General features: G+C 35.8%; 1 protein-coding gene across 1 annotated transcript; it reads left to right on the forward strand.

Moving 5' to 3' along the window:
* Positions 1-16,572: 16,572 nt before the first annotated feature.
* LOC111896373 (probable cadmium/zinc-transporting ATPase HMA1, chloroplastic) lies at positions 16,573-23,777 on the forward strand. The gene is made up of 12 exons (XM_023892375.3): positions 16,573-17,206; positions 17,976-18,126; positions 18,237-18,421; positions 19,486-19,632; positions 19,731-19,926; positions 20,732-20,844; positions 20,932-21,173; positions 22,336-22,441; positions 22,543-22,710; positions 22,784-23,000; positions 23,108-23,382; positions 23,483-23,777. The coding sequence occupies exons 1-12, from the start codon at positions 16,673-16,675 to the stop codon at positions 23,651-23,653; spliced, it is 2,505 nt and encodes an 834-aa protein (XP_023748143.1). The 5' UTR covers positions 16,573-16,672; the 3' UTR covers positions 23,654-23,777.
* The last annotated feature ends 1,079 nt before the right edge of the window (positions 23,778-24,856 follow it).

Raw genomic sequence — 24,856 nt, forward strand, 5'->3', positions numbered from 1 at the left:
AACATAGTTTGACAATCATTTTAAAACAAATACATTTATTCCAAAATAAATAAAACAGCAGAAGTCTTATATGCCAATGCGTGTGTACAATCTTGCCTTGGCCTTCCATTTGTTTGAAGAAGTACCTGAAAACATTTATATTCCACTGGGTAAGCATAAATCTTGGTGAGTTCTCCAATATATCATATATCACAATACATATACATGTATACAAACAAATGGTTCTCGTACGTTTATCGTTCCACAATTAATAAGTGTATTTAGAATTAAGGCCTACTTGCCATTTCGTCATTAACACTCGATTCTATAGGCTCCCGAACCTATTGTTGTTCCACCGGCAACCCCTACACTACTATGAAATCTTGTTACTTTCTCCAATATATCATATATCATGAACTATGAAATCTTGTTACTTTCTTCTTGATAGAACTTCATATAATACACGTATTATAGAATAGGGAGGTATGAGTATAAAATATTTATAATAAGCTTATTTGATCTTTCAAAGGATTGTTTGAATCAATAACAAACACATGTATTAATAGTCCCATTTATGAGTTATTAAAACAAAGTGGAGTTGGTAAAACCTTCCAAATGCAATTCCATCGTGTTTCAAACTAGATTCTAGCAGTCTTAATCACACTTACAAGCACTGAGAATAACACTACTATAAAGATAATTGAGTGGTATGTACAATGAACCGAACCATGCCTCCTGGGACCCATGAACACGCCGGAACACTGGTCGGGGGTCGGCTGCTAGATTTCTTTTCGAGGTTATATGTCTCAACTTACAAAAATCATAACTTCTTCATACGATCTCTGTTTTCGACGTTCTTTATATCCACGTGTAGGTATTTCTGAGTACTAAAACTTCCGTTTAGATCACTTTAGTTAAAAATGAATATATTTTTAAATGTACTTATTAATATTTTTAAGTCGAATAATCAACAACTCGTTCATGAATATTTTCGTTCCGCGTATCACCATATTTACTACTATATATTCATATACAACTTATGATAATTTTATAAGTATATTTAACATAAAAACTCGCCTTTATTTCATTATATACTAAAAAACGGGGCGTTACAATTCTTCCCTACTTGAAATGATTTCGTCCTCGAAATCTTTATACAAATAACTCAGGATAATTCTTCTTCATTTCATCTTCTAGTTGCCAAGTCCATTCTGAACCATGTCGGTGCTGCTATTGCACCTTAACAATTACTATTTCCTTGTTGCATAAAGTTTTTGTCTTCCTATCCAAAATTGCAACCGGTTTCTCTACATAACTCAAACGTTCATCCACTTGAATGTCATCTAATGATACTACTGCATTTGGGTCTGTTATGCACTTACGTAGCTGGGAAACATGAAAAGTATTATGGATCTGATTAAGCTCATCCGGTAGATCCAAACAGTAAGCAACTTTTCCCACTTGGGCTATAATTTTAAAGGGTCCAATAAATCTTGGGCCGAGCTTGTCTCGCTTTTTGAACCTAATAACACCCTGCATGGTGATACCTTTATAAGTACAAAATCCCCAACGTGGAACTCAAGGTCTGATCGGCGTCGATATGCATAACTCTTTTGTCGACTTTGAGCAATTTTTAGTCTCTCACATACCTGTTGAATGAGTTCAGTAATTCTAATTACGACATCGGTGCTACCCATAACCCTCTGACCGACTTCTCCCTAGTATATCGGTGTCCGATATTTCCTTCCATAAAGCATCTTGAATGGAGGTCTACCAATGCTGGAGTGAGAACTATTGTTTTAAGAAAACTCAGCCAATGGTAGATACGAGTCCCAAATTCCACTGAATTCAGGTACACATGCACGAAGCATGTCCTCTAGGGTTTGTATTGTTCTTTCACTATGCCCATCAGTCTGAGGATGATAAGTTGTGGTAATATGTAGACGTGTGCCCAGTTTTTCATGGAACTTCCTCTAAAATTTGGAAGTGAAACAGACGTCCCTATCAGAGACTATTGAAACTGGCACTCCATACCAGGAAACCACATCTGTAAACTAAATGTCAGTGAGTTTCTCTGTCGAAGAGCTCTACCAAATAGGTATAAAGTGGGCACTTTTGGTCTACCTGTCGACAATCACCCATATAGTATCTACTCCATGAGTATTTTTTGGTTACTTGGTGATGAAGTCCATTGTAATCTCCTCCCATTTCCATATCGGGATATCAAGCAGTTGTAATTTTCCATGGGGTTTCTGATGCAACCTTCACCTTACGACAAGTTAATCACCTCTCGACGTACCATGCCATGTCCTTTTATAGGGCTACCAATAATTATTCCTTAGGTCTCTATATATTTTTGTAGCCCCTGGATGAAATGAGAATTTGGACTTGTGTGCCTCGTCCATCAGTGTTTGTCGAGTCCCTCTTTAGTATGGAACCCAAATTTTGCCATGTAGGGTTAACAACCCACGACTGTCTATATAAAAAGCTGAAATTTGCCCGACTATTCTTTCACTTTTCTGTTCTCTTGTTTAACTGCTTAATTTTGAGCTTGTTTAATGAAGTCTAGTACGGGGGTGATCACAATTATCCTTAAGCACTAACCCTTAATCGGTACACTAGATATCTTCCGAATTAATGCATTAGCCACCACATTGGCCTTGCCCGGATGGTAAAGGATTTCACAATTGTAGTACTTTATAACATCCAACCATCGGCATTGCCTCATGTTTAAATTTAGTTGATCCATTAGCTACGTTAAACTCTTGTGATATGTAAAAATGGTACACCGTACCCCATATAAGTAATGTCTCAAAATCTTAAGTGCAAAGACCGTTGCTCCCAACTCTAGATCATGCATTGGATAATTAGCCTCCTGAGGCTTCAATTAAGTTGAGGCATAAAGCGATTACTCGACCTCGTTGCATGAGAACGACTCCAAAACCTATGATTGCTGCATAACAATAAACCACCATATCATTAGCACCTTCAGGAAGGGTTAATACTGATGCTTCACATAACTTCTTTCTCAGTGTCTTAAATGTTGATTGTCACTCTGGACCCCAACTAAAAGCAACACCCTTCTTTGTCAAAAGAGTCATTGGTACTACAACCTTAGATAAGTCTTGGATGAATCTTCTATAATATCCAGACAAACCTAGAAAACTTCGAATCTTAGAGGGAGTGGTTGGAACTTTCCATTTCATTATTATCTGATCTTGTCTAGGGCAATCGAAATTCCATTCTTATTAACAAGATACCCAAGGAATTGGACCTATCGCAACCAAAACTCGTACTTTGAGAACTTAGCGTAAGGCTTCTCTCTTCTTAGAACTTCTTACTTTGTGGATCTCTCTAGACATTCGGTCTTAGCCAGGAAGTTGTGGAATATGATGGCGTTGTTTGTGCTTCTCTGCAGTGGTTATCTAGCTGAGGCCCGTGTGTTGGAGCCGCTTTGTTTTCGGATGAAGGGTTCAACAGCATAGAATGGTCAGGAGTCCTGATCCCCCGGTGGAATCAACAAGGTAAGTCAGGGTTGGAAGTGTTCCATATGGTTCAGATTGTAAAGAGATATCGTAATAACCGCGTCCCGATATAGTTTTTCTTGCTTAATAGTCAGTTGAGGTATTGGATTTCCAAATTTTATGAGGGTTGTGATGGTTTATATAGTGATGAAAGTTAGCAAGTCAAGGATGGTATGGGTAGACAGCTGCTTGAATGAGTCGACTTTTAGTTCGGATCGGGTATTGGGGGGGACCGTATGAGTAACCCAAGGTGGAGTTATGGAAACACTACCCTGGGTTAGTTATGAAAACACTACCCCGGGTTAGTTACTGCATCAGACTTCGAGGACGAAGTCTAAGTCAAGTGGGGGGGTAATTGTAACATCTTGTTTTGAGGCACTTTCATTGTTGACCCTTATATTGAGATTTATTGCATATTGGCCCCTAAGTAAAAGAAAAAGTGCAAAAGGATCCTTTGTGGAATTTTGGTAAATTAGGACATTGCGAGTACGTTGAGTGTACTGTTGGATTAGTGTCTAAGTCCATAATTGTATTTGGTATGTACTTGACTCGATTGGCATGGTCAATTTGGGTTGCATGGCATCATGCATTTGGATAGACTAAAATAAGAGAAATAACACTTAAGGTTTACTAATATATTATAAGTTCTAATATATTAATAAGATTATTTAATTAGTATTGATCATGAATTAATTCAGAACTAATTAAGTGATCAAAAGGAGACTAATTAAATATATGGGTTGATTGTGTAAATCATCCATATTTGTATAGTGGGCTAATGCTCAATGGATTATCAAGTTGGGCTAAAACCCATAGGATGCTCCATGGTGTTTTTGTACCCATGGATCATGGAAATGAAAGGCCATGACAATTAGGGTTTACATGGTGTAACCCTAATTATGACACACTATATAAGCATCTTATTCTTCCCAAAAATTGGACAATATGAAGGAATGGTGAGTGCTAGCCGGTTTCATGAAGTGGTTTATTTCTCTCTAAGTTATTCCAAGTGTATTTGGTGTTGTGTGAACCATTTGATGTGTCACACTTGGGGCACTAGGCTCTTGAGCTCCATGGAATCAAGCTACACCAAAAGGTATGTCTTCTAACTTGTATTATTTCTCATGAATCATTGTTTTATATGCTAGTTAGGATAATACCTTGGAATATTCATATTTGTATGTATAATAAAGAAAACATAGATCCAAGGTATTTAGGGTTGCATGTACACTTAGGAAGTGTTAGAATGCTCATAACCCAACAGTGATATTAGAGCCTAGGTTTGTTTTCAATTATACTTGATGCAAATTTCTGAAAAAATTGATTTTCTGGCTTTCTGGGCACTGGACTCGCCGAGTCCACTGCTGGACTCGCCGATTCCATGAAGAAAATCATCCTACTCGTCGAGTAGGTTTATACACTCGACGAGTAGGAGCCCCAGACAACATATTTTCGAGTTTTTTGGTTAGAATTGGACTAGAAACATTACCCTAAGTTGTTTTTGAACCTATAAACCTCTTTTTGATGTGGTAATGTTCATTCTAATCTATTTCAAAAGATAATTGTCAATAGATTCATGTTTTGTATTTGTTTAATGATTAGGCTAATTACATGAAAAAGTGTTTGATTTGAATTATCTTGTTCTTATGAGTTGACTTAGATTAATAGAAAAGTTATGTGATAATATGTTTTCAATCCAAATTAATCTAAAAGTTGTTCATAAGACGTGTTTTTGTAACTTGTCCTCAAGTTATATGAAAAGTCGCATTTATGATTATTAAAACTCATAATATCTCCATAAGTTATGAAAAATGGAGGGTCTCATTTTTAAATGTTTTAAAGTCTTCCATAACTTGTCCTCAAGTTATGGAACTTGAAGAGTTTTTTCATTAAAACTACTTTAAACACATAAGTTATGGAATTGAAAAGTTTTGAATAATTCAAAACTTGCCCTCAAGTTTTGGAATTTGTAAAGTTTCCCTCATGAATACTTTAATTCCAAGTTAAGCCCTTAGAATTTTAAAAGTTAAAATTCAACCCTTATACTTTATAGTATTATAAGTTAATATATATATATATATATATATATATATATATATATATATATATATATATATATATATATATATATATATGTATGTATGTATGTATAAGAGCAATTCAGTCTTATCGTTAGTAGGCCTTATTCACGAAGCCGGTTTATAAGGGGGGGTATAAGGTTACTGCCTATAAAATGACAGTTTAATAGGTATCTACTCTCACCCACCGCTTCCTTGACTGGTGGATGGTCGTTAGCCGAACGGGTAGGACAAGGACTAGAATTCTCCCTTCATTAAAAGTATTAATGATAAATATAAAGTAACTAAACCTTTTATAAATTCCCAATCTTAGTTACTTTAGGAAAAATGTGAATTTGGTGCTAACCCATGAAATTACACTTTGTACTTTGCTTAAGTCGGTTAGTGGAGCGCGTGTTGTTAACCGGCACACTAGCTGGATTTAACAAGGTAGGCAAAGGGTAACTAAATGTTTATCATAGTATCGGTGGAACGCATGTGGTTAACCGGCACATCAATTGAGGGGTAAATATTAAGGGTACCAAGTATATTTGCATGGTTATTCACACCTTGTTTTGTGATCCTCGACATCCCAGTCACAAAATTTGAGAGGGCACAATCGAGATTGAAATATGTCGTTGAACAGTTCAATGAATCTCAAAAGATCTAGGAGTTTCAAATCCAAGTAAAACCTAATTAAATTATTTCGTTTTCATGGTGGAAATTGGTGAATCGTCATTCACCTACCTTCAAGTATTTTATAGCTTGGACCACGACATCCCTCTTCCAAGTTATAAAAGTATTGTGTTGGGTCTTAGCCTTAATATTCATATTGGGTGTTATATTAAGGACTTTAAATCAACTATCTTGAGTATCTCCCAAAAGATGTCTAGTTCAAACATCTATGATCTTCCCAAATCTCTTGGAACTTCACTTCCTCCAATTATTCTCCCTAACCCACAAGATCAAGGTCACTCAAGCCCTATTGGCAAGCAAAGGTCTATGTGTGCTCACATCTTGGAGATAAAGTCACATATTGATAAGCTGGGAGAGTTGGGTGTCAAAGTCTTGAGGAAGTTGGATGTTGACTAATCACTTCCTAAGTCAGATAGTGAGTTCTTTAAGGACTAGTATGTAAAAGACTATGACATGACCCTTAATGATCTTATCTATTTGCTTGGTGTAACTGAATCAGCAATGATTTGGAGCACTAGTATAACAAATTTGATTAAGAAGATCAACCTCCAAGACTTCCATGGACATTGACAATAGTAACATTGGATATCCAGAAAAGCTTTCTCTTCCCAATGGAAAGGGATTGGCCATAGTCAACTCGGTTGACCAAATGGTAAAGAGAAAGGCAGGTCTGAGATAGTCCAGTGCACCATTCCCAAAGGGTCCATATGTTTCTGTTGCCAAAGGAAGGGGCATTGGTTGCGAAGCTACCTTAACTACCTGAAAGATCTGAGAGAATGTCTAGTCAAAAAGCTTGACTCTACTTCAGGTAAGTCCACTATCTAACTCTTTTAAGTTACTATTTGAAGATTCTTAATACATTTTTAATGTATGACAGGATCAAGCAAAAGGAAGGGAACTTAGAGAAAGAGTATGTTGAATCTGATCGCGAAGATGGATTTCAATCGCATGGTTCGAAGATCAGATTCTTGAGCTACTACTTAGAGAGTTATGACAGATTGCTAGGAAATATGTAATAGCATAGTTTACATTTAAAGTTGCATTGTAAGGAAACTTTTTCCGCATTTGATAAATAAATAAGATTTTGTTTTATTTTATATGTCCTTGTAATGGTACTTATGGAAAATTGATGGTTGTATATTTCTAGCAATAATGGAAATATGAATTTGATTCTTTCATTTGTGGTACTGTCTAAATTTACCACATAAGGAAAGATTCTCATCACCCAAGGTTTTAGTTGGATAGAAACTTGGAAATCATGCAAGTTGTATAGTATGATGAATGAGAATTTTCATCTTTGGAAAATTAAGACTAATTCCTTATTCACATGTATATGTGATTCAAGTGAAGGACTAAGGGATCAAGTACACATTCTGGTGCACTGATCAAGTCCACCACAAAAGATCGATAAGACTATTCGTCATGATTTACTAAAGTCTAGTAAATAGGGTTATACTTACAAGTTTAAGTATAATTCTGAATCATTGGAAAAGTTTCGATGCATGGCAGAACGAATGAGAAGAATCAAAATTAGGCAGAAAGATAAAAGTTCCTCAAATCTGAAAAGATGAGAGAGTACTTTAGTTTCAAGTTTTGTGATCATCTCAATGATTAAGAAACCATATCACAATTGGTCCTCTAAGGACATCTTAGTGCATTCTTATGACTAAGAGGAGGAATCTTGAATTGTTGAAGTGGTTAAATCAAGAGGATGAGTCATACTTCGTTCCAAAACAAGTCTTAGAGTCATACTCCAAGACTGTAAGTTGAGTGACATATCTTAAAGAAAGGTTTATAACACTTGTCAAATGTAAGAGTAAAATGGTTTCTACTCTTGTACATTTGAAGCTGGTAAGTTGTGATGTTTTGGATAAAAAAAAGACCAACTAAGGCCAATTGTGTGAAGTGTTTGTCTTGATAAAGAATCCACACTATCTCTTGAATATTTGGCAAGTGCGTCTTATATGTCGAGAGGAAAGTGGGAGTCTAAAAGATCCTGAAAGAGTTTCAAGATCTAATCAAGAATAAAACCTGAAGTTTCTCACTAGCCTACGACTTGAGGTTTATAACCTATCGCGTTGACATTTTTCCTATTTCTGTGTCCATTCCAGTTAAAGTTGGCTTTGCATATGAGCTCTAAGAGTTCACAACTAGTTGCATAACAACTTGGAAGCAATGACAGGCCCTTCAGCTGCCAGGTGGCAAGAAGTTAAGACTGCACAAGTTCAATCCATAAGAGTTTGGATTTGTCATTAACCGTGTCTTGTGATTATGGTTTTGACAACTTCACATGGATAGGAACACATACACCATAAAATCTAAGTGTCATAAGGTTTCGCTCTGATTCATGAAAATGATAGTGAGGAAACGCTTTCACTAAGTAGATTTTAACTAGATAGCAATTGTGATATTTGCATTCTTAAAGTCGTTAGTGGAGCGTGTGTGGTTAACCGACACACTAACATGGACTTGTGAGGAATGGCAAAGGTCTAAACAATTGTGACTATGATTACAACATCCCTTTTCATAGTGTTGAAACTGTTTAGACACACATGTGTACTATCTAAGGAAAGGTGTATGATTTTGATAAAGTTTTATCAAAGCATCTTGTATCAGAAGTTTGAACTTTGGTAAGAAAGTCAATAAAGTATTGATTTCTAGAAGTCCAGCTGATTTCTGAGTACATGTCAAAGCTAGTGGAAACATAAGTGTTATGCTAATAATTCTCATGTTAGTGGGAGCATGATAATTATGATAAGTGTTGCAAGTTAGCAATGTTAATTATAGAAAACAAAAGTTTCAATTGGGAAAAAGTTGTTTTGCTATAATTAAGGGAGAGAAAATTATACTTCATTTCAATTCTAAAAGCTTAGATTGAGGTTTTAATCATCTTTAGTCAAGGATATATATATATATATATATATATATATATATATATATATATATATATATATATATATATATATATATATGAATTTTATGTTGGAATGGATCAACATAAGGAAATTCTATATATGGGTCCATTATTTGCGTTCTAAAATTCAATTATGATTACGACATCCCTTTCATAATCTGAATTTTGAGAACATGGCAAATAGAAATAGAAATAGAAATATTATAGCAAAAGATTGGTCTAGTCTTTATGTGAGACATCATGAATCGTGTCTCATATGCTTCGGATATAAAGTCGATTGCATGTGCTATAATATTCATCTGTTCTAAATTTTTCCAAATACCTAGAGCATTAAGAGGGAAAAGTACTAGAACTGGATATGACTAATTTGATTAAGCAATTATCGAGGATAATCTAAGGTTTACCAAAGATTGGTTGCTCAAGGACAGTTGAAAGTATAATGTTAATTTTGGAAGGACCTTTTTCACATATTCTGAAAAGAAGCAACACTTGTTCAGCAGTGATAGTCAAAATGGGAATATGGAGTTGTTCCTATTGGTGGAATTTATTCATCAAATCTGTGCAAGATTAGGAAACTTAATGCAAGAAGGATGTTCAAAGGAATGTATTTTGAATTTGAGACTTCGTTCCATGGAGTTGATCTCCTTTGGAATACTCTGTAATGTATGTTGACAAGTCTTTGTGACTTTGTGCATAATCATTACAAGATGATTAATACATATAAGTTTAGAATATAATAGATTTAGGTAAATGGCAGGATTTGGAATTCTTGCATTTACGGTAAGGAATTGGGATTGTGAAATGAGAATCATTGGAATTATGTTCAATCTATTTCATAAAGTAAAGATCATAGACAAACTTAGTATGCATACTTGGTGTATGGCATAACTAATGTTTAGACAAACATAGTGTGCATACTTGGTGTATGACATGACTAGTGTTTAGAAAATGTAGTGTACATGCTTGGAGCATAGGACAACTATTGTTTTAATTCAAGTATAAAGTTGATAGGTTGAAACAGTATGCAATGAATAATGTGTAATCAATATGGTGATAAATAAAAGGTTTTTATTTATATTCATAAGTTCTGAGACCATATTAGATTCAATTATTCTTGTGTTTCACTTTGCATGTTTTGACTTCTAGAATAACTAGGTCGTTCTTCCTGAATGACTAAGTTATTCAAACCATCCACAGTCGGTCATATGTTGGAAGTAGATATGAATCAAGACTATCATGAAGTTGGATTGTAGATGTCCAAGGTATGGGACATAGCAAGAGTTGCTGCAACATTCATGAGTGCTCATAAGTTCTGAGTATTGGATTGAACCCACGCTCATTTGACTCACTTCATGGATTTTATCACGAGTGATCATGAGACAATAATATCTTATATTCTTCAAACCAAGAGATATGACTTGTTGCCTATGAGTTGGTTATACATTAATTGCACGAAAACGCGTTGATAACTCGATGTTATAAAACGTGCCTTTGTGTATGATTCAACAAGTAGTAGAACAAGCATATGATTCGAAGTTTATCCATTCCTTTTACCCTTAAAGGGATAAAAGTGATATCTGTGGGCCCCTCGATGATTTAGTGATGACACCCCGAAGCGCTTGGCTAAGCCAGGACTGATTTGATTTGTTCAATTAGTCGGTCGTCATAAATCGGAAATCGGGAAACAACAAATGGACAGAGAGAATGATTTTAATCCATGTATCGGTCCATATGATATCTAGAATGGAGGAATATATGATCCCTTATCTGATGGACGCATCATTGATTTGTTTAGAGTTCAATGGCAGCAGCTTTTAAGAGCTACGATTGCTAATCGGGTTTTGAAGTCATACACAATAATAGTTTTAGACTCATCCAAGTAGGAGACTGTTGGATTAGTGTCTAAGTCCATAACTATATTTGGTATGTACTTGACCCGATTGGCATGGTCCATTTAGGTTGCATGGCATCATGCATTTGGATAGACTAAAATGAGAGAAATAACACTTAAGGTTTACTAATATATTATAAGTTCTAATATATTAATAAGATTATTTAATTAGTATTGATCATGAATTAATTTAGAATTAATTAAGTGATCAAAAGGAGACTAATTAAATATATGGGTTAATTGTGTAAATCATCCATACTTGTATAGTGGGTTAATGCTCCATGGATTATCAAGTTGGGTTAAAACCCATAGGATGCTCCATGGTGTTTTTGTACCCATGGATCATGGAAATGAAAGGCCATGACAATTAGGGTTTACATGGTGTAACCCTAATTGTGACACACTATATAAGCATCTTATTCTTCCCAAAATTTAGACTATGAAGGAATGGTGAGAGCTAGCCCGTTTCATGAAGTGGTTCATTTCTCTCTCAGTTATTCCAAGTGTATTTGGTGTTGTGTGAACCATTTGAGGTGTCACACTTGGGGCACCAGGCTCTTGAGCTCCATGAAAATCAAGCTACACCAAAAGGTATGTCTTCTAACTTGTATTATTTTTCATGAATCAATGTTTTATATACTAGTTAGGATAATACCTTGGAATATTCATATTTATATGTATAATAGAGAAAACATAGATCCAAGGTATTTAGGGTTGCATGTACACTTAGGAAGTGTTAGAATGCTCATAATCCAACATGTACGAGTGTACGCTAAGCGTACTAGGTCACGCTTTAGTACACTGGGTGTACACCTCATACGTGAGGTTCATGCAAACCCTAATTTTTAGGTTTTGGCTCATATTTAAGCATAATTATAGCCTCACGGCCCATTCTTATTCATCCTCTTTCTGTGAAATCAATCCCTAAGCAAACCCTAAGAGAAAGAGATCATTTTGGAGCCTTTGGAGTGATTAGAGGTGTACTTGAAGAAAAAGAGAGTGGTGTGAAGAGCCTGGAGTTTAGGAAGTACTTTGGATCTGAAGTTTTCTCCTTGTTTGCAACCTCCAGGAGGTATACAGCTTGCAACTTTACCACTCCATATTGTAGATCCAGACATTTCACTCTTTTAAGTCACTTTTTTTTCCCAAAATGGTGATTCTTGAGCATGACATGTGCTTGACCCATTGAGCCATCCTTTCAGACTTTAAGAAGGGTCCCGAGTCATAAAAATGGGGTCTTAATGGTTGGTTTTGCTCCATGCATTCTTTAGAAGGTCTTAATGTATTAAGATGTTGAGTTAAGCACTTAATGGACATGCAAAGTCATAAAGTTGGAAACTTTATGACTCTTGAGGATGATTTGGCCTTGGATCTGGAAGTTCGACGTAAGAGATTAAGACATTAAGCTCCTAATGTGTTTTTGGGAAGACTGAGCGTACACCCTGCGTAATCTGAGTACACAGCGCGTATGTGGTCAACCTCCCCGATTGTGGTTAATGCTCGAGTACGCCCCACATACCTTTGGAGTACGCCCCATTTACGCATTTTGTGTTGACCCGGTCGGGTTGAATCAGTTGACTTTGACCAATGGGTATTTTGGATGGTGTTGAGAATTAGTCATTTGGATGGATAGGTGACGGTTAGATCTGAGATTCAGAGTCGGGACCTCATTAGCTATTGTTCAGACTGTGAAGTGAGTTTTACTCATTGTACTTACGGGTCGAAGGCACCGAGGTCTTGTAACACCGTAAATTTCAAAACAATTTTTCGCATTTTATAAAAACATAATTCATTCATTATTCATGAAAACATCATTGTTTAAAACTCAATTCATAATATATATCAATCCCAAGATCTCATAACATAAAAATCTCGTGTGTGTACTGATCATGCCGGCGCCTTCCCGCGTACATTACTGGTACCTGAAACACACCACACAACAACTGTAAGCATAAATGCTTCGTGAGTTCCCCAAAATACTACTTACACACACACACACGCCTTTCCAGGCCATGACCTTCTAGTCCATGTGTCTCAGGGGACTTCCGTCCTAACCCGGTAAACCTTCCGGTCTTACCCGCGTCGACCTTCCGATCCACATCACAATGCCTTCCGGCCCATAACATGAATGCCTTCCGGCCCATAACATAATGCCTTCCGGCCCATAACATAATGCCTTTTGGCCCACATCAAGCATAGCATACATAACACATATAAACGGCTAACTTAATCACATACAATGCATACAACTCATAACATATCTGACCTTCCGGTCACACATAGGTACCTTTCCAGGTATAGTATAGTGAGAAGACTCACCTCGTAGGAAGTCTAGAATCTCGCGTGCTCGATATCTCCAAATCTCGAAACGACGACCCAACCCCGCCTAATCACAACGAAATATCATTCTAATTAATATAGGCTTCCAAGACTAGGCTACACCCTTTTCATTATCCCACAGAGGGTAAAAGACCATTTCACCCCTCCTTGACTCAAAGTCCACATATTGACCAAAACCCTAAAAGTCAACAAAAGTCCACAGACACAGTACGCGGGGCGTACATCGATGAACCACAATCGGGGGTCGCCACCCCTTACGCTGCACGTACTGGGAGTTATGCCCAGCGTAAATCCCAGATTCAGCCATACCATATTTCTTTGTCTTAAATGGTTAAAACACTCCTTTAACTTCCAGATCTGGCTCTCTTTAAGTCTACTAACCCATAAAGTCGGAACCTTTAAGCCTTGGCACGGCTATAAAGGCTCTTACACCCTCTATTACCTTTCTTTTCACCTCCAAAGATCTAGATCTCATGCATGGCTCAATATTTACGTCCAAGATTACATTTTTATGAACATACAACTCAAATAGACCTAGAATATGATAGATCTAGGCTAATGGAGACTATTTGCTCATAAAGTCTCCATCTTGGGACCAAAAACCCTAGAAATTGGTCCAAGAAGCATACCATAAGAACTACAAGGCAAGATCTGAACTTTTTACCTTAGGAAGAAGCTCCAACCTTTGTTATCCTTAGATCTACACTTGTCCACCAGCTCCTAGCCTTCACAATGGACTTCCCTTCTCTTTTGCTACCTTGAAATGACACCTTGAGGCTTAGAATACTCACACTCCAGCTAAAAACGAAGGAAAAGCTCTCTTAGGGTTTCTTTCTGAAGGATGGTGGCTGAGGGACAAGGCCATCTCATTCCTTTTATAGCCATCAAGTCAGATTAGGGTTTTGGGTCTGGACCGGTTACGCCCGACGTAACCTTGGGTACGCCCAACGTACCCGGGTGACAACGCGTTCTAGAAGGCGCGCGAGTACGCGCAGCATACCCCTTGTACGCCCAGCGTACTCGCCCAACACAAAGGCCAAAAATGACAATTATTTAAAAGATGAAGGGCTAATTGGTTGTACCTGAATTCCGGGCTGTTACAGGTCGACCCATTGGATTGATATCCTAATATACATTGATATGCTGAGTATGGGATAGATCTGCATGACTATATGCTAGTTGCTGATATGCATAGACTGGTAGATCTGTAGGACTACCTGTGATTTATGTCTGTATAATTATTTGTCTGTTACTTATGTTTGTTATTTGTTATATGTCGACATATTGTGTTGGGTTGAGGTTGTACTGCTTTGTGCTATAGCCAACAAACCATGGAGCATTCCAGATATGAGATGAGGGCCGATAGGCAAGCCAGACTCATACTGAGGGCTAGAGAGCATTCCAGATACGAGCCGAGGGATAGTTGGTATGCTAGACTCGTATTAAGGGCTTGAGGGTATTCCAGTCTGACGACTGAGTGGACCCACTATATATTGGCATTCCAGTCTGATGAATGATTGGGTCACGGGGAAGTTAGACATAAGCTGTGGGCTATGAGGGCGAGCCAGACTATGTTGTGGACTCAGGAGCAAGCCAAAGATGAGATGTGGGCCCGATAGGCAAGCCAAACTCATACTGTCGGCTTAAGGGTAATTCAGTCTTTTAGTTGTGGACCTAGTGCATGTTGTTATCTGTTATGTTTTCGTAGTGGTACTTTGGGGGAACTCACTAAGTGTTGACTTAGACTTTTAGTTTTGTTTTAGGTAGTTTAAAGGACCGTGGCAAGGCGAAGGTGTGACCATACACATCTTTGGTTTTACGACTGATTGGATCTTGGGAGACTCTGATTTTAAATAATGTTTTGGAAACAATGGTTTTGTAAACACTTCTTTTAGTAAATGGGTTGTTTTAAAAAGTTTAAATTTATTGTAATTTTTGCGATGTTACAAATTTCCTATCCAAGGCCAAATCCCGGTCTTCCATTCAAGTGTCAAGGGCTAGATCGTGGTCTTTCATACAGATGTCAGGGGCCACGTCCTAGTCTTTCATACAGTTGCCAGGGCCAAATCCCGATCTTCCATTCAAGTGTCAAGGGCTAGATCGTGGTCTTTCATACAGATGTCAGGGGCCACGTCCTAGTCTTTCATACAGTTGCCAGGGCCAAATCCTGGTTTTTTCATACATATATCACAAAGATAGCTAGTATCATATATCACAAATAATGGGTCGGCCTTGGTACATTCGACCCATTGATTCAGTGAGAAAACTCGTCATAAATGATCACTAAGCCAAGTATCATGAATTGTCTTTAGGTCAAGTGAACGAATTTTAGATTAAACATATGCTCTTATGACAATATATGTTTTTTGTTTAAGAACTATACTTAATTGAAGTAACTTGGAGTTTGGAATATATAAAGCTTCTCGTTCAATGCTCAAAAGTACATGAAGACCAAAGGGGCCTTTAACTCCCCATAAGCAGGGTCGGTCCTAAGCCCATGCGAGGTGTGCAACCGCACATGACCTGTGTCGTTAGGGGACAAAATTTTTAATCTGTTGCTGCTCTGTCAATCCATTGTTAATCCGTCGGTAATTCGTCACTAATTTGTCATCATCTGTTGTTATTCTGTCATTATTCGTTGATAATCCGAAATTGTAATGGCCCATTTTTAATTTTCGCATATAATCTTCAAAATCAACGGACCATACCTATCCATAAGAACAAAATATCATCATCGGGTCTCATGATTTTTCCATAATATCAATATAACACGAAAAAAAGACATCTACAAGTAAAACTCAAAGACATGATTCAAGTAAAGACTCATTTGCACGAATCATGATATTACATCACTATAATTTCGAATAACCAACATCAAATACATAACAATCATCGTTGACCATGCTTTTTAAATCTTTACACACAATGTAATTTTGTGTTAGTCTAAGCAAACTTATTAGCTTGTTAAGGTTTATAACTTGTACACGAGTGGATAAGTATTGCATATAATCTAATCTAAGTAGCACATTAAAAGGAAAAGATTTCTAAAATATTTTCGGATGATTATGCACACTTTTGATTTATAAAGTTTTATAACTTTTTAAATTGTCATTTTATGCATTTTAAACAATGAGGACATGATGTGGAGGATATGTTGCAAGAATCGGCGTGTGGTCATTAATATCATTGACAAAGAAAGAGCAAAAAAACATGGGCCATGCCTCTATGCCTCTATGGAGAGACTGTAACTTGATTTCTCATAAATCCATCAATGGCGTCCATGATCTCTTCTAGTTCTACTTCTCCCCCATCAAAAATGGCTGCTCTTCGTCTCCCCATATCCCTCACTATATCTTCTAATTCCCCAGCCAGAAGGAAAAGGTTCCGAGTCAACTCACTCCGACCCCTTCTTCACAAATCCCTAATTTTTCCTCCCAATTCCCTCTCAAAACCCTTACCTACTCGCATTTTCCCTATTACATGTCACTCCAAAGCCACCCACGACCATCATCACGATCACGATCAAGATCATGATCATGGTCACCGTCATCAGCACCATCACTGTGGGCATCACGATCACAACGGGGGTGAATTCAAGCTTACGAAATCACAGAAAGCGTTTGCTGATTTCGCAAAGGCAGTTAAGTGGACTCAGCTTGCTGACTTCTTGAGGGAACATTTGGAGCTCTGTTGTTTTTCCACCGCGTTGTTCTTGGCTGCTGCTGCGTGCCCTTACTTGGTTCCGAAAGCATCTGCGAAGCTTACTCAACAACTTCTCGTTCTCTTAGCTTTCCCTCTTGTTGGGGTAATTATTTCATTTTGCTTCTTTTTGATATATATTTTCAGTTTGCACCATTCTTGTTGATTGGAATTATGGACATTGAACTATGACAAGTTACTGGCTTTGATTCTGTAACGACCAGTATTGTTATTGTTATGCTGGTTGTGATTTTCAAGTGAGAAATTAAGGGAGAAAGTCTTTTAAACTGGCATCCCCCTTTAGATGATTGATTTAAGTCCTAATTGGCATTGATCTTGAAGTGATCTCTTGTACACAAGAACACAAACATCCAAAAACCTCTGATTATCCAACTTTTTAAAGCACATTAGGTTCACAAGAAGCTAATAATTATGTTAGTCATTAGATGCCTTATTTCTACTATGTTCAAAGGTGAATATGTTAACTATTAAGTACTTGGATGTTTATGCACATATGTATTTATCTAGTTCTCTTAACACCATGTGCAAAATTAAAAACTATTCCATGGTTTTAAGCATCCATGTTTATATATGTCTGTTTCTTTTTTACTCAATCTAGACATAATGACTTAATGAATTACTCCCAAAAGCTTGTCCCTTTACCTATTTGCCCTTCTCTTTTCCTCCCAATTCCTTTCACGTTAAAATTGATAAAATTCTTTTTGAATGGAAGGGTAAAATGGTCATTCGGTATCATTCATACGGTTTATTTAGTCCAACAAAGAAACAAACCATATCTTTAATCTTGAATCATCATCCATCTTTATTTTGACTCTATATATCTTTTATAAAACCTTTTCCATTCATCATCTCAGGTTTCAGCCTCATATGATGCTCTATTTGATATCACTGGTGGAAAAGTCAACATTCATGTACTAATGGCTCTTGCAGCATTTGCATCTGCATTTATGGGAAACTCATTAGAAGGAGGCTTACTTCTTGCAATGTTCAATTTAGCCCATATTGGTACTCACTTCACATTTCACAATTTCTTTTTCACATAAAAAATACATTCATTTTCCTTTTTATATTTTTACTAAACACATACATATAATATAAGTATATAACTACCACAGCTGAAGAGTACTTCACCAGCCAATCAAAAGTTGATGTCAAGGAACTAAAAGAAAACTATCCCGAATTTGCCCTTGTTCTTGATGTCAACAACCAACAATCACTAAACTTATCAGATTTAAAGTACCATGAAGTCCCAGTCAATGATTTAGAAGTTGGATCATTCATTTTGGTCAAAGCTGGCGAGGTATGAAAAGATACATACAGATTCTTATTTTTTAGAGTATATTACATCTTTGGTCCTTGAGTATACTTGTTTTTTGAAAAATTGGTCCTTATTTGAGGATCTTGTAACATTTTTTTTATACCTTTTCCAAGTAAAATGACTATTTTTGTTGGACCAAAATAGCAAAAATCAGCTATACCAGGGACCAAAATGGTAATTTTACCTGAAAAACATGGATCAAAAGTGTTACAAGAACCCCAAAAATAAGTGACAAAATGTCCAAGAGAAAAGTTGTCAAGACCAAAATTGCAAGCAACAGCTTTGTAGGACCAAAATTGCTAAAATCAACTGTACTTGAGGATCAAAAATCTAATTTACTCTATTTTTTATAGAGCAGGTTTCTAATTTACTCTATTTTTGGTCCTTGAGTATAGCTGTTTATTTCAGTTTTGGTCTCAAAAAGTTTTCTCTTGCAGTTTTGGTCCTTATTTGAGGTTTTTTTTGTAATGTTTTTGGTCCCTTTTCCAAATAAAATACCTATTTTTGTGGGGCTAAAATAGAAAAAATATACCCAGGGACGAAAATAGTCATTTTACCTTAAACATGGATCAAAAGTGTTACAAAATAAGGACCAAAATTGCAAGAGAAAAGTTGTTAGGATCAAAATTGCAAGCAAAAGCTTTGTAAGACCAAAACTGCTAAAATCAGGTATATTCATGGATCAAAAATGTAATTTACTCTCTTTTGTATAGAGCAAGTTACATTTTTGGTCCCTGAATATAGCTGTTTATCTCAATTTTGGTCCCAAAAAGTTTTTTCTTTTGGTCCTTACTTGAGGATTTTTGTAACATTATTTTTTTCAAGTAAAATTCCTATTTTTGTGACCAAATTTGCAAAAATCAGCTATACCCAGAAGACTAAAATAGTCATTTTCCAATCAACATGACCCAAAAAAGTTACATTACATTATCCTCAAATAAGGACCAAAATTGCAAAAACCAGCTATACTCAAGGACCAAAAATGTAATTCACTCTATTTTTTTGATACAAGATTGAAAAAAAAACTTGGTTGCTATTTTTTACAGTCAGTCCCTGTAGATTGTGAAGTTTTCAAAGGCAGGTCAACAATCACAATTGAACATTTGACCGGTGAAGTCAAACCCCTAGAAAGAGATGTTGGTGACAGTATTCCAGGTGGCGCAAGGAACATAGATGGTATGATGATACTAAAGGTACTTCATTCATTTCTCATTTCTCAACTCTTTTCAAATATCCCTGAAAAAAAAAAGACGTTTTTGCCCTTGTTAAATTAAATTCATATATTTTATAGGCGAAAAAGACATGGAAAGATTCAATGTTGAACAAGATAGTGCAACTGACAGAAGAAGCTCAATCAAGAAAACCGAAACTTGAAAGATGGTTGGATGAATTTGGTGAAAGTTACAGCAAGGCAGTTATTGTTTTATCAATTTCAATTGCCTTTATTGGTCCCATTCTTTTTAAATGGCCTTTTTTTAGCACTCCAGGTAATGTCATTTTGCTTTTTTTTTTTTTTTTTTTTTTGACAAATCTTCAAATATGGTCCCTGTGGTTTCCAAAAAGACATTAAAAGATCCCTGTGGTTTCAATTTCCATTGTGTTCGGTCCCTCACCTATGTAAAAAGACATTTATACCCTTCTCATTTCTTTTTATAACTAGTTTTAACTAAAAACCCTATCCTGATCCCACATCTCTCTCTCTCTCTCTCTCTCTCTCACACACACACACACACAGAGGATTTTTTTATAGAAACTGCACAAGGACCTTTTGTGTAAATTAGGTAAGGACTATTTTTGTAATTTTTTTGAATATATCTGTAAAAAAAACTGCACAAGGACCTTTTGTGTAAACTATGGGGACAATTTTTGTAATTTATTTTCTACACAGGGGCCAAACCTGCCAACATACGAAAATCTTAAAGATATATGGGCTGTTTTGGTAAAAAAAATATTCATAGGGACCTTTTCTTTAAATTACAAAATTATACACGATAGAACTTGAAAATCTCATGTGTGTGAGAGATGTGGGCCCAGGATGGGGTTTTAGTTAAAGTTAATTATAAAAAGAAACGAAAAGGGTATAAATGTCTTTTTACATGGGTGAGGGACCAAACAAGAAAGAAATCGAAACCACAGGGATCATCCTTGCAGACAACAAAAAGTTAAAGACCAAACTTGATTTTTTTGGACCATTTTTGAAGACTTATCTTGTTTTTATTATTATTATTATGGAAATTGTTTAATGCACACCACCTGTTTGATGAAATGTCTATAGTTGTGTTTACTATTTAGCTTGCAGAGGTTCATTTTACAGGGCACTGGGGCTCATGGTTGCAGCATCACCATGTGCACTTGCTGTAGCTCCTTTGGCTTATGCTACTGCAATCAGTGCCTGTGCTAAAAGGGTAATAAAGTCTTTTCCTTTTGATAATAAAATGTAGAATTTAATTATAGTATTTGACAAATGTTATTATTATTGTGTGTGTGTATAGGGAATATTACTGAAAGGAGGACATGTATTTGACTCTTTAGCTTCTTGCCATACAATTGCTTTTGATAAAACAGGGACATTGACAACAGGGGAGTTTATGTGTAAAGCAATTGAACCAATACATGGACATGTTACAACAGATGAAGCTAAAAGTACAACTTCTTGTTGCATACCCACTTGTGAAAAAGAAGCTCTTGCTGTTGCTGCTGCTATGGAGAAGGGTACCACTCACCCAATTGGAAGGTAAATGCAAATTTCTTTTTTTAAAATCTATCAACTAAATTACATTTTTGGTCCCTGATTCTTTTTCTATTTTAATCCCAAAAACTTATCTTTTGTGACGTTTTTGGTTCCTGTTCCAAGTAAACTGACTATACTTTTGGGATCAAAATTGCAAAATCAGTTATAATCAGGGACCAAAAACGTTACAAAACCTAAAATAAGGAACGAAATTGCAAAAAGGTAACTTTTTGGGACTAAAATTGCAAAAATCAGATATACCCGGGACCAAAAGTAGTCTTGTTACTTGGAATAGGGACAAAAACATTACAAGAACCCCGAATAAGGATCAAAATTGCAAGAGCAAACTTTTTGGGACTAAAATTGCAAAAATCAGATACTAAGGGACCAAATGTAGTCTTGTTACTTGGAATAGGGACCAAAAACGTTACAAGAACCCAGAATAAGGACCAAAATTGCAAGAGAAAAGTTTTTGTGACCAAAATTGCAAAAATCAGATATACTCAGGGACCAAAAGTAGTCATGTTACTTGGAATAGGGACCAAAAATGTTACAAGAACCCAAAATAAGGCCAAAATTGCAAGAGCAAACTTTTTGGGACCTAAATTGCAAAAATTAGATACTTAGGGACCAAAAGTAGTCATGCTACTTGGAATAGGGACCAAAAACGCTACAAGAACCCCAAATAAGGACCAAAATTGCAAAAATCAGATATACTCAGGGACCAAAAGTAGTCATGCTTCTTGGAATAGGGACCAAAAACATTAGAAAAACCTTAAATAAGGACCAAAATCGCAAAAGATAACTTTTTTGGGACAAAAATTGCAAAAGATAACTTTTTTGGGACAAAAATTGCAAAAATCAGATATACTCAGGGACCAAAAGTAGTCATGCTTCTTGGAATAGGGACCAAAAACATTAGAAAAACCTTAAATAAGGACCAAAATCGCAAAAGACAACTTTTTTGGGACAAAAATTGCAAAAGATAACTTTTTTGGGACAAAAATTGCAAAAATCAGATGTACTCAGGGACCAAAAGTAGTCTAGTCTTGTTACATGGAATAGGGACCAAAAACGTTACAAGAACCCCCCAAAAGGACTAAAATTGTAACTTTTTTGTAAATGTTATTGTATGTTAATGTTGACTTATGTTTATGTGGTGTAGAGCTGTGATAAATCATAGTCAAGAAAAAGAGCTTCCTGCTGTGTGTGTTGAAAGCTTTGAGAATGTTCCTGGTAGAGGTCTTTGTGCAACATTATCTAGCATTGAGGTAGTGCCTTTTTCAAAATACCAAACATACCCTTAGGATCTTTATAATACCCTTTTCTAATTTGTATTATTTTATTATTTTTTATTTTCAATTTGTTATAGCCAGGTTTTGGAGGGCGCCAAGAGCTAAAAGCATCACTCGGTTCCATTGAATACATCACCTCACAATTCAACTCAAAAGCCGAATCACAAAAAATTAAAGAAGCCGTTTTTAAATCTTCACATGGAACCGATTTAGTCCGTGCTGCTCTCTCAGTCAACAACAAAAAGGTATATAACAAACAATTCTTTCAATTTTTTTATTAAAACAATATTTAATATAAAACTATTAACTAAAATGTAGGTGACTCTCTTTCACTTCGAGGACAAACCTAGAATCGGAACAAAAGACGTAATCATGGAACTAAAACAACATGGAAAACTCCACGTCATCATGTTAACCGGGGACCACGAGCTCAGTGCACGTAGGGTTGCTAATGCAGTAGGCATCGATGAAATCCATTGTGCCCTAAAACCCGAAGATAAACTCAACCATGTCACAAACGTCCCTCGAGACACAGGTATCCCTTCCTTATCCCTAAATTTCAAACTACATTGCTTTTTTGAATAAAATGAAAGTACGTTGCTATTATGCGCAAAATGAAAGTATGTTGCTATTATCTTACAGGTCGAGGTCTAGTAATGGTTGGTGATGGTATAAACGACGCGCCTGCACTGGCGGCCGCGACAGTCGGCGTTGTGCTGGCACAACGCGCGAGCGCAACCGCTATCGCGGTTGCAGATGTTTTGCTACTGCAAGACAATATCTCGGGTGTCCCATTTTGTATTAAAAAATCGCGCCAAACAACCTCGTTAGTGAAACTAAACGTCGCACTCGCGTTATCGAGTATTTTGCTCGCCTCACTTACTTCCGTCATGGGTTTCCTCCCTCTCTGGCTCACGGTATGGAAAATCCTGTATACTGTGTATTGTGTACTGTGTACTGACTTTAATATCGTTAAAGTTATGTTATTGAAGTGTACTGTGAATTTACGATCAACAGGTATTACTTCATGAAGGTGGGACTTTGGTTGTATGTTTGAATTCGATACGTGCGCTTGAAGATCCGTCGTGGTCTTGGAGGACGGATCTTCTAGAAGGATTTAATAAACTCAAGTCTTTGGTCAACATGTTGACTAAAAACACCCCTACAATAAAGGTTGCACCCTCATAAGGTAGTATCTAGTGTAGGCTTTTTTAAAAAAAATGTAAATTGTGCTCCACATTTTTAAATAATAATAAACCAAAATCGTTGCATTTTGAGCTTAATGATGAAAGTGAAATGAAGGTTTGGTATATATATTTTTTTCTAAGTCAACCCAATAAATGAAAAAAATGTAGTTAGTTAGTTGGAAGGTGGAATCACAAGAAGATAGATAATGATGTTGATGATGATAGCTATAAGTAACCGTATTTATTTTTATGAAGATTGTGACATTATATTATTTTTTCTTATAATGTTAAAATTAAACTCGGGTATTTTAAATTTTAAAATTTAAATATATGATAAATGAGAAAGTATCTTTTGACCAAACAACCATTGTAAAGATTTGGTGGTGATCCCAAAAATGAGAAAAGGTGAATTATTATGATTAGTTAGTTATGTTGTAGTGGTTGTACATGATGCATTAAAAGATGTACATTTTGACCAGAAGAAAAAAGATCCCGTGTGGGCTTTGAACTGCAATCAGATCATACCAAATCCTCGTCATCTTTTACTGTTTGATTCTGTTTTTGTTTGTTAAATTTCTCACTCTTTATCTTTTAAAAAAAACATATTGCAAATGAATAAGGTTTATATAAATTTCGGTAGTTTGATACTGTTTTTTTTTTTTTTTTAATAAATTACACTTTTGGTCTATATAGTTGGCCTCTTCAAGATGCATCTTTGGTCCATGTGAATGTTATTGTCAACATATCTCTGTTAAATACATGTAAAAATGATAAAATTACCATCAATCGAAATTTAAAAGGAAAAACTACAAACTAAAAGGGCCAAAATATGATTTGTTCATGTATACATTGAAATATCTATATTCTTTTCTTACCATTTCCATTTTTGTCTCTATCACCATTCTTTCTAATAAGGGTAAAATTGTCATTTTACAATCTATTATAATAAATGAAAATAACTTTGTCATATATCAATTATATTAATCTCTAATGAGTGAGTTTTGACACTTGTCATTGATAGTTTTTAAATAAATAATATTCACATGTTAATTTATGGATTTTTTTTTAAAATTTTTATAATAAATATGATAGTAAATTGCAATTTATATGTTTCTCAATTCCTATTTTAAAATTTTATTTTAAAAAATACTTATTGTTTACATTTTAATATTTTATTTTTTTAGTCAACCTGTGTAATACACGG

This window comes from Lactuca sativa, chromosome 4 (assembly GCF_002870075.4).
Source record: "Lactuca sativa cultivar Salinas chromosome 4, Lsat_Salinas_v11, whole genome shotgun sequence".
Classification (NCBI taxonomy): Eukaryota; Viridiplantae; Streptophyta; class Magnoliopsida; order Asterales; family Asteraceae; genus Lactuca; species Lactuca sativa.

Coding starts and splice junctions, on each gene's coding strand:
- LOC111896373 (XM_023892375.3), top strand. CDS start 16,673: ATGGCGTCCATGATCTCTTCTAGTTCTACTTCTCCCCCATCAAAAATG. Junction 21,174..22,335: donor ACCACTCACCCAATTGGAAG/GTAAATGCAAAT, acceptor TATGTGGTGTAG/AGCTGTGATAAATCATAGTC. Junction 22,711..22,783: donor TCTCAGTCAACAACAAAAAG/GTATATAACAAA, acceptor ACTAAAATGTAG/GTGACTCTCTTTCACTTCGA.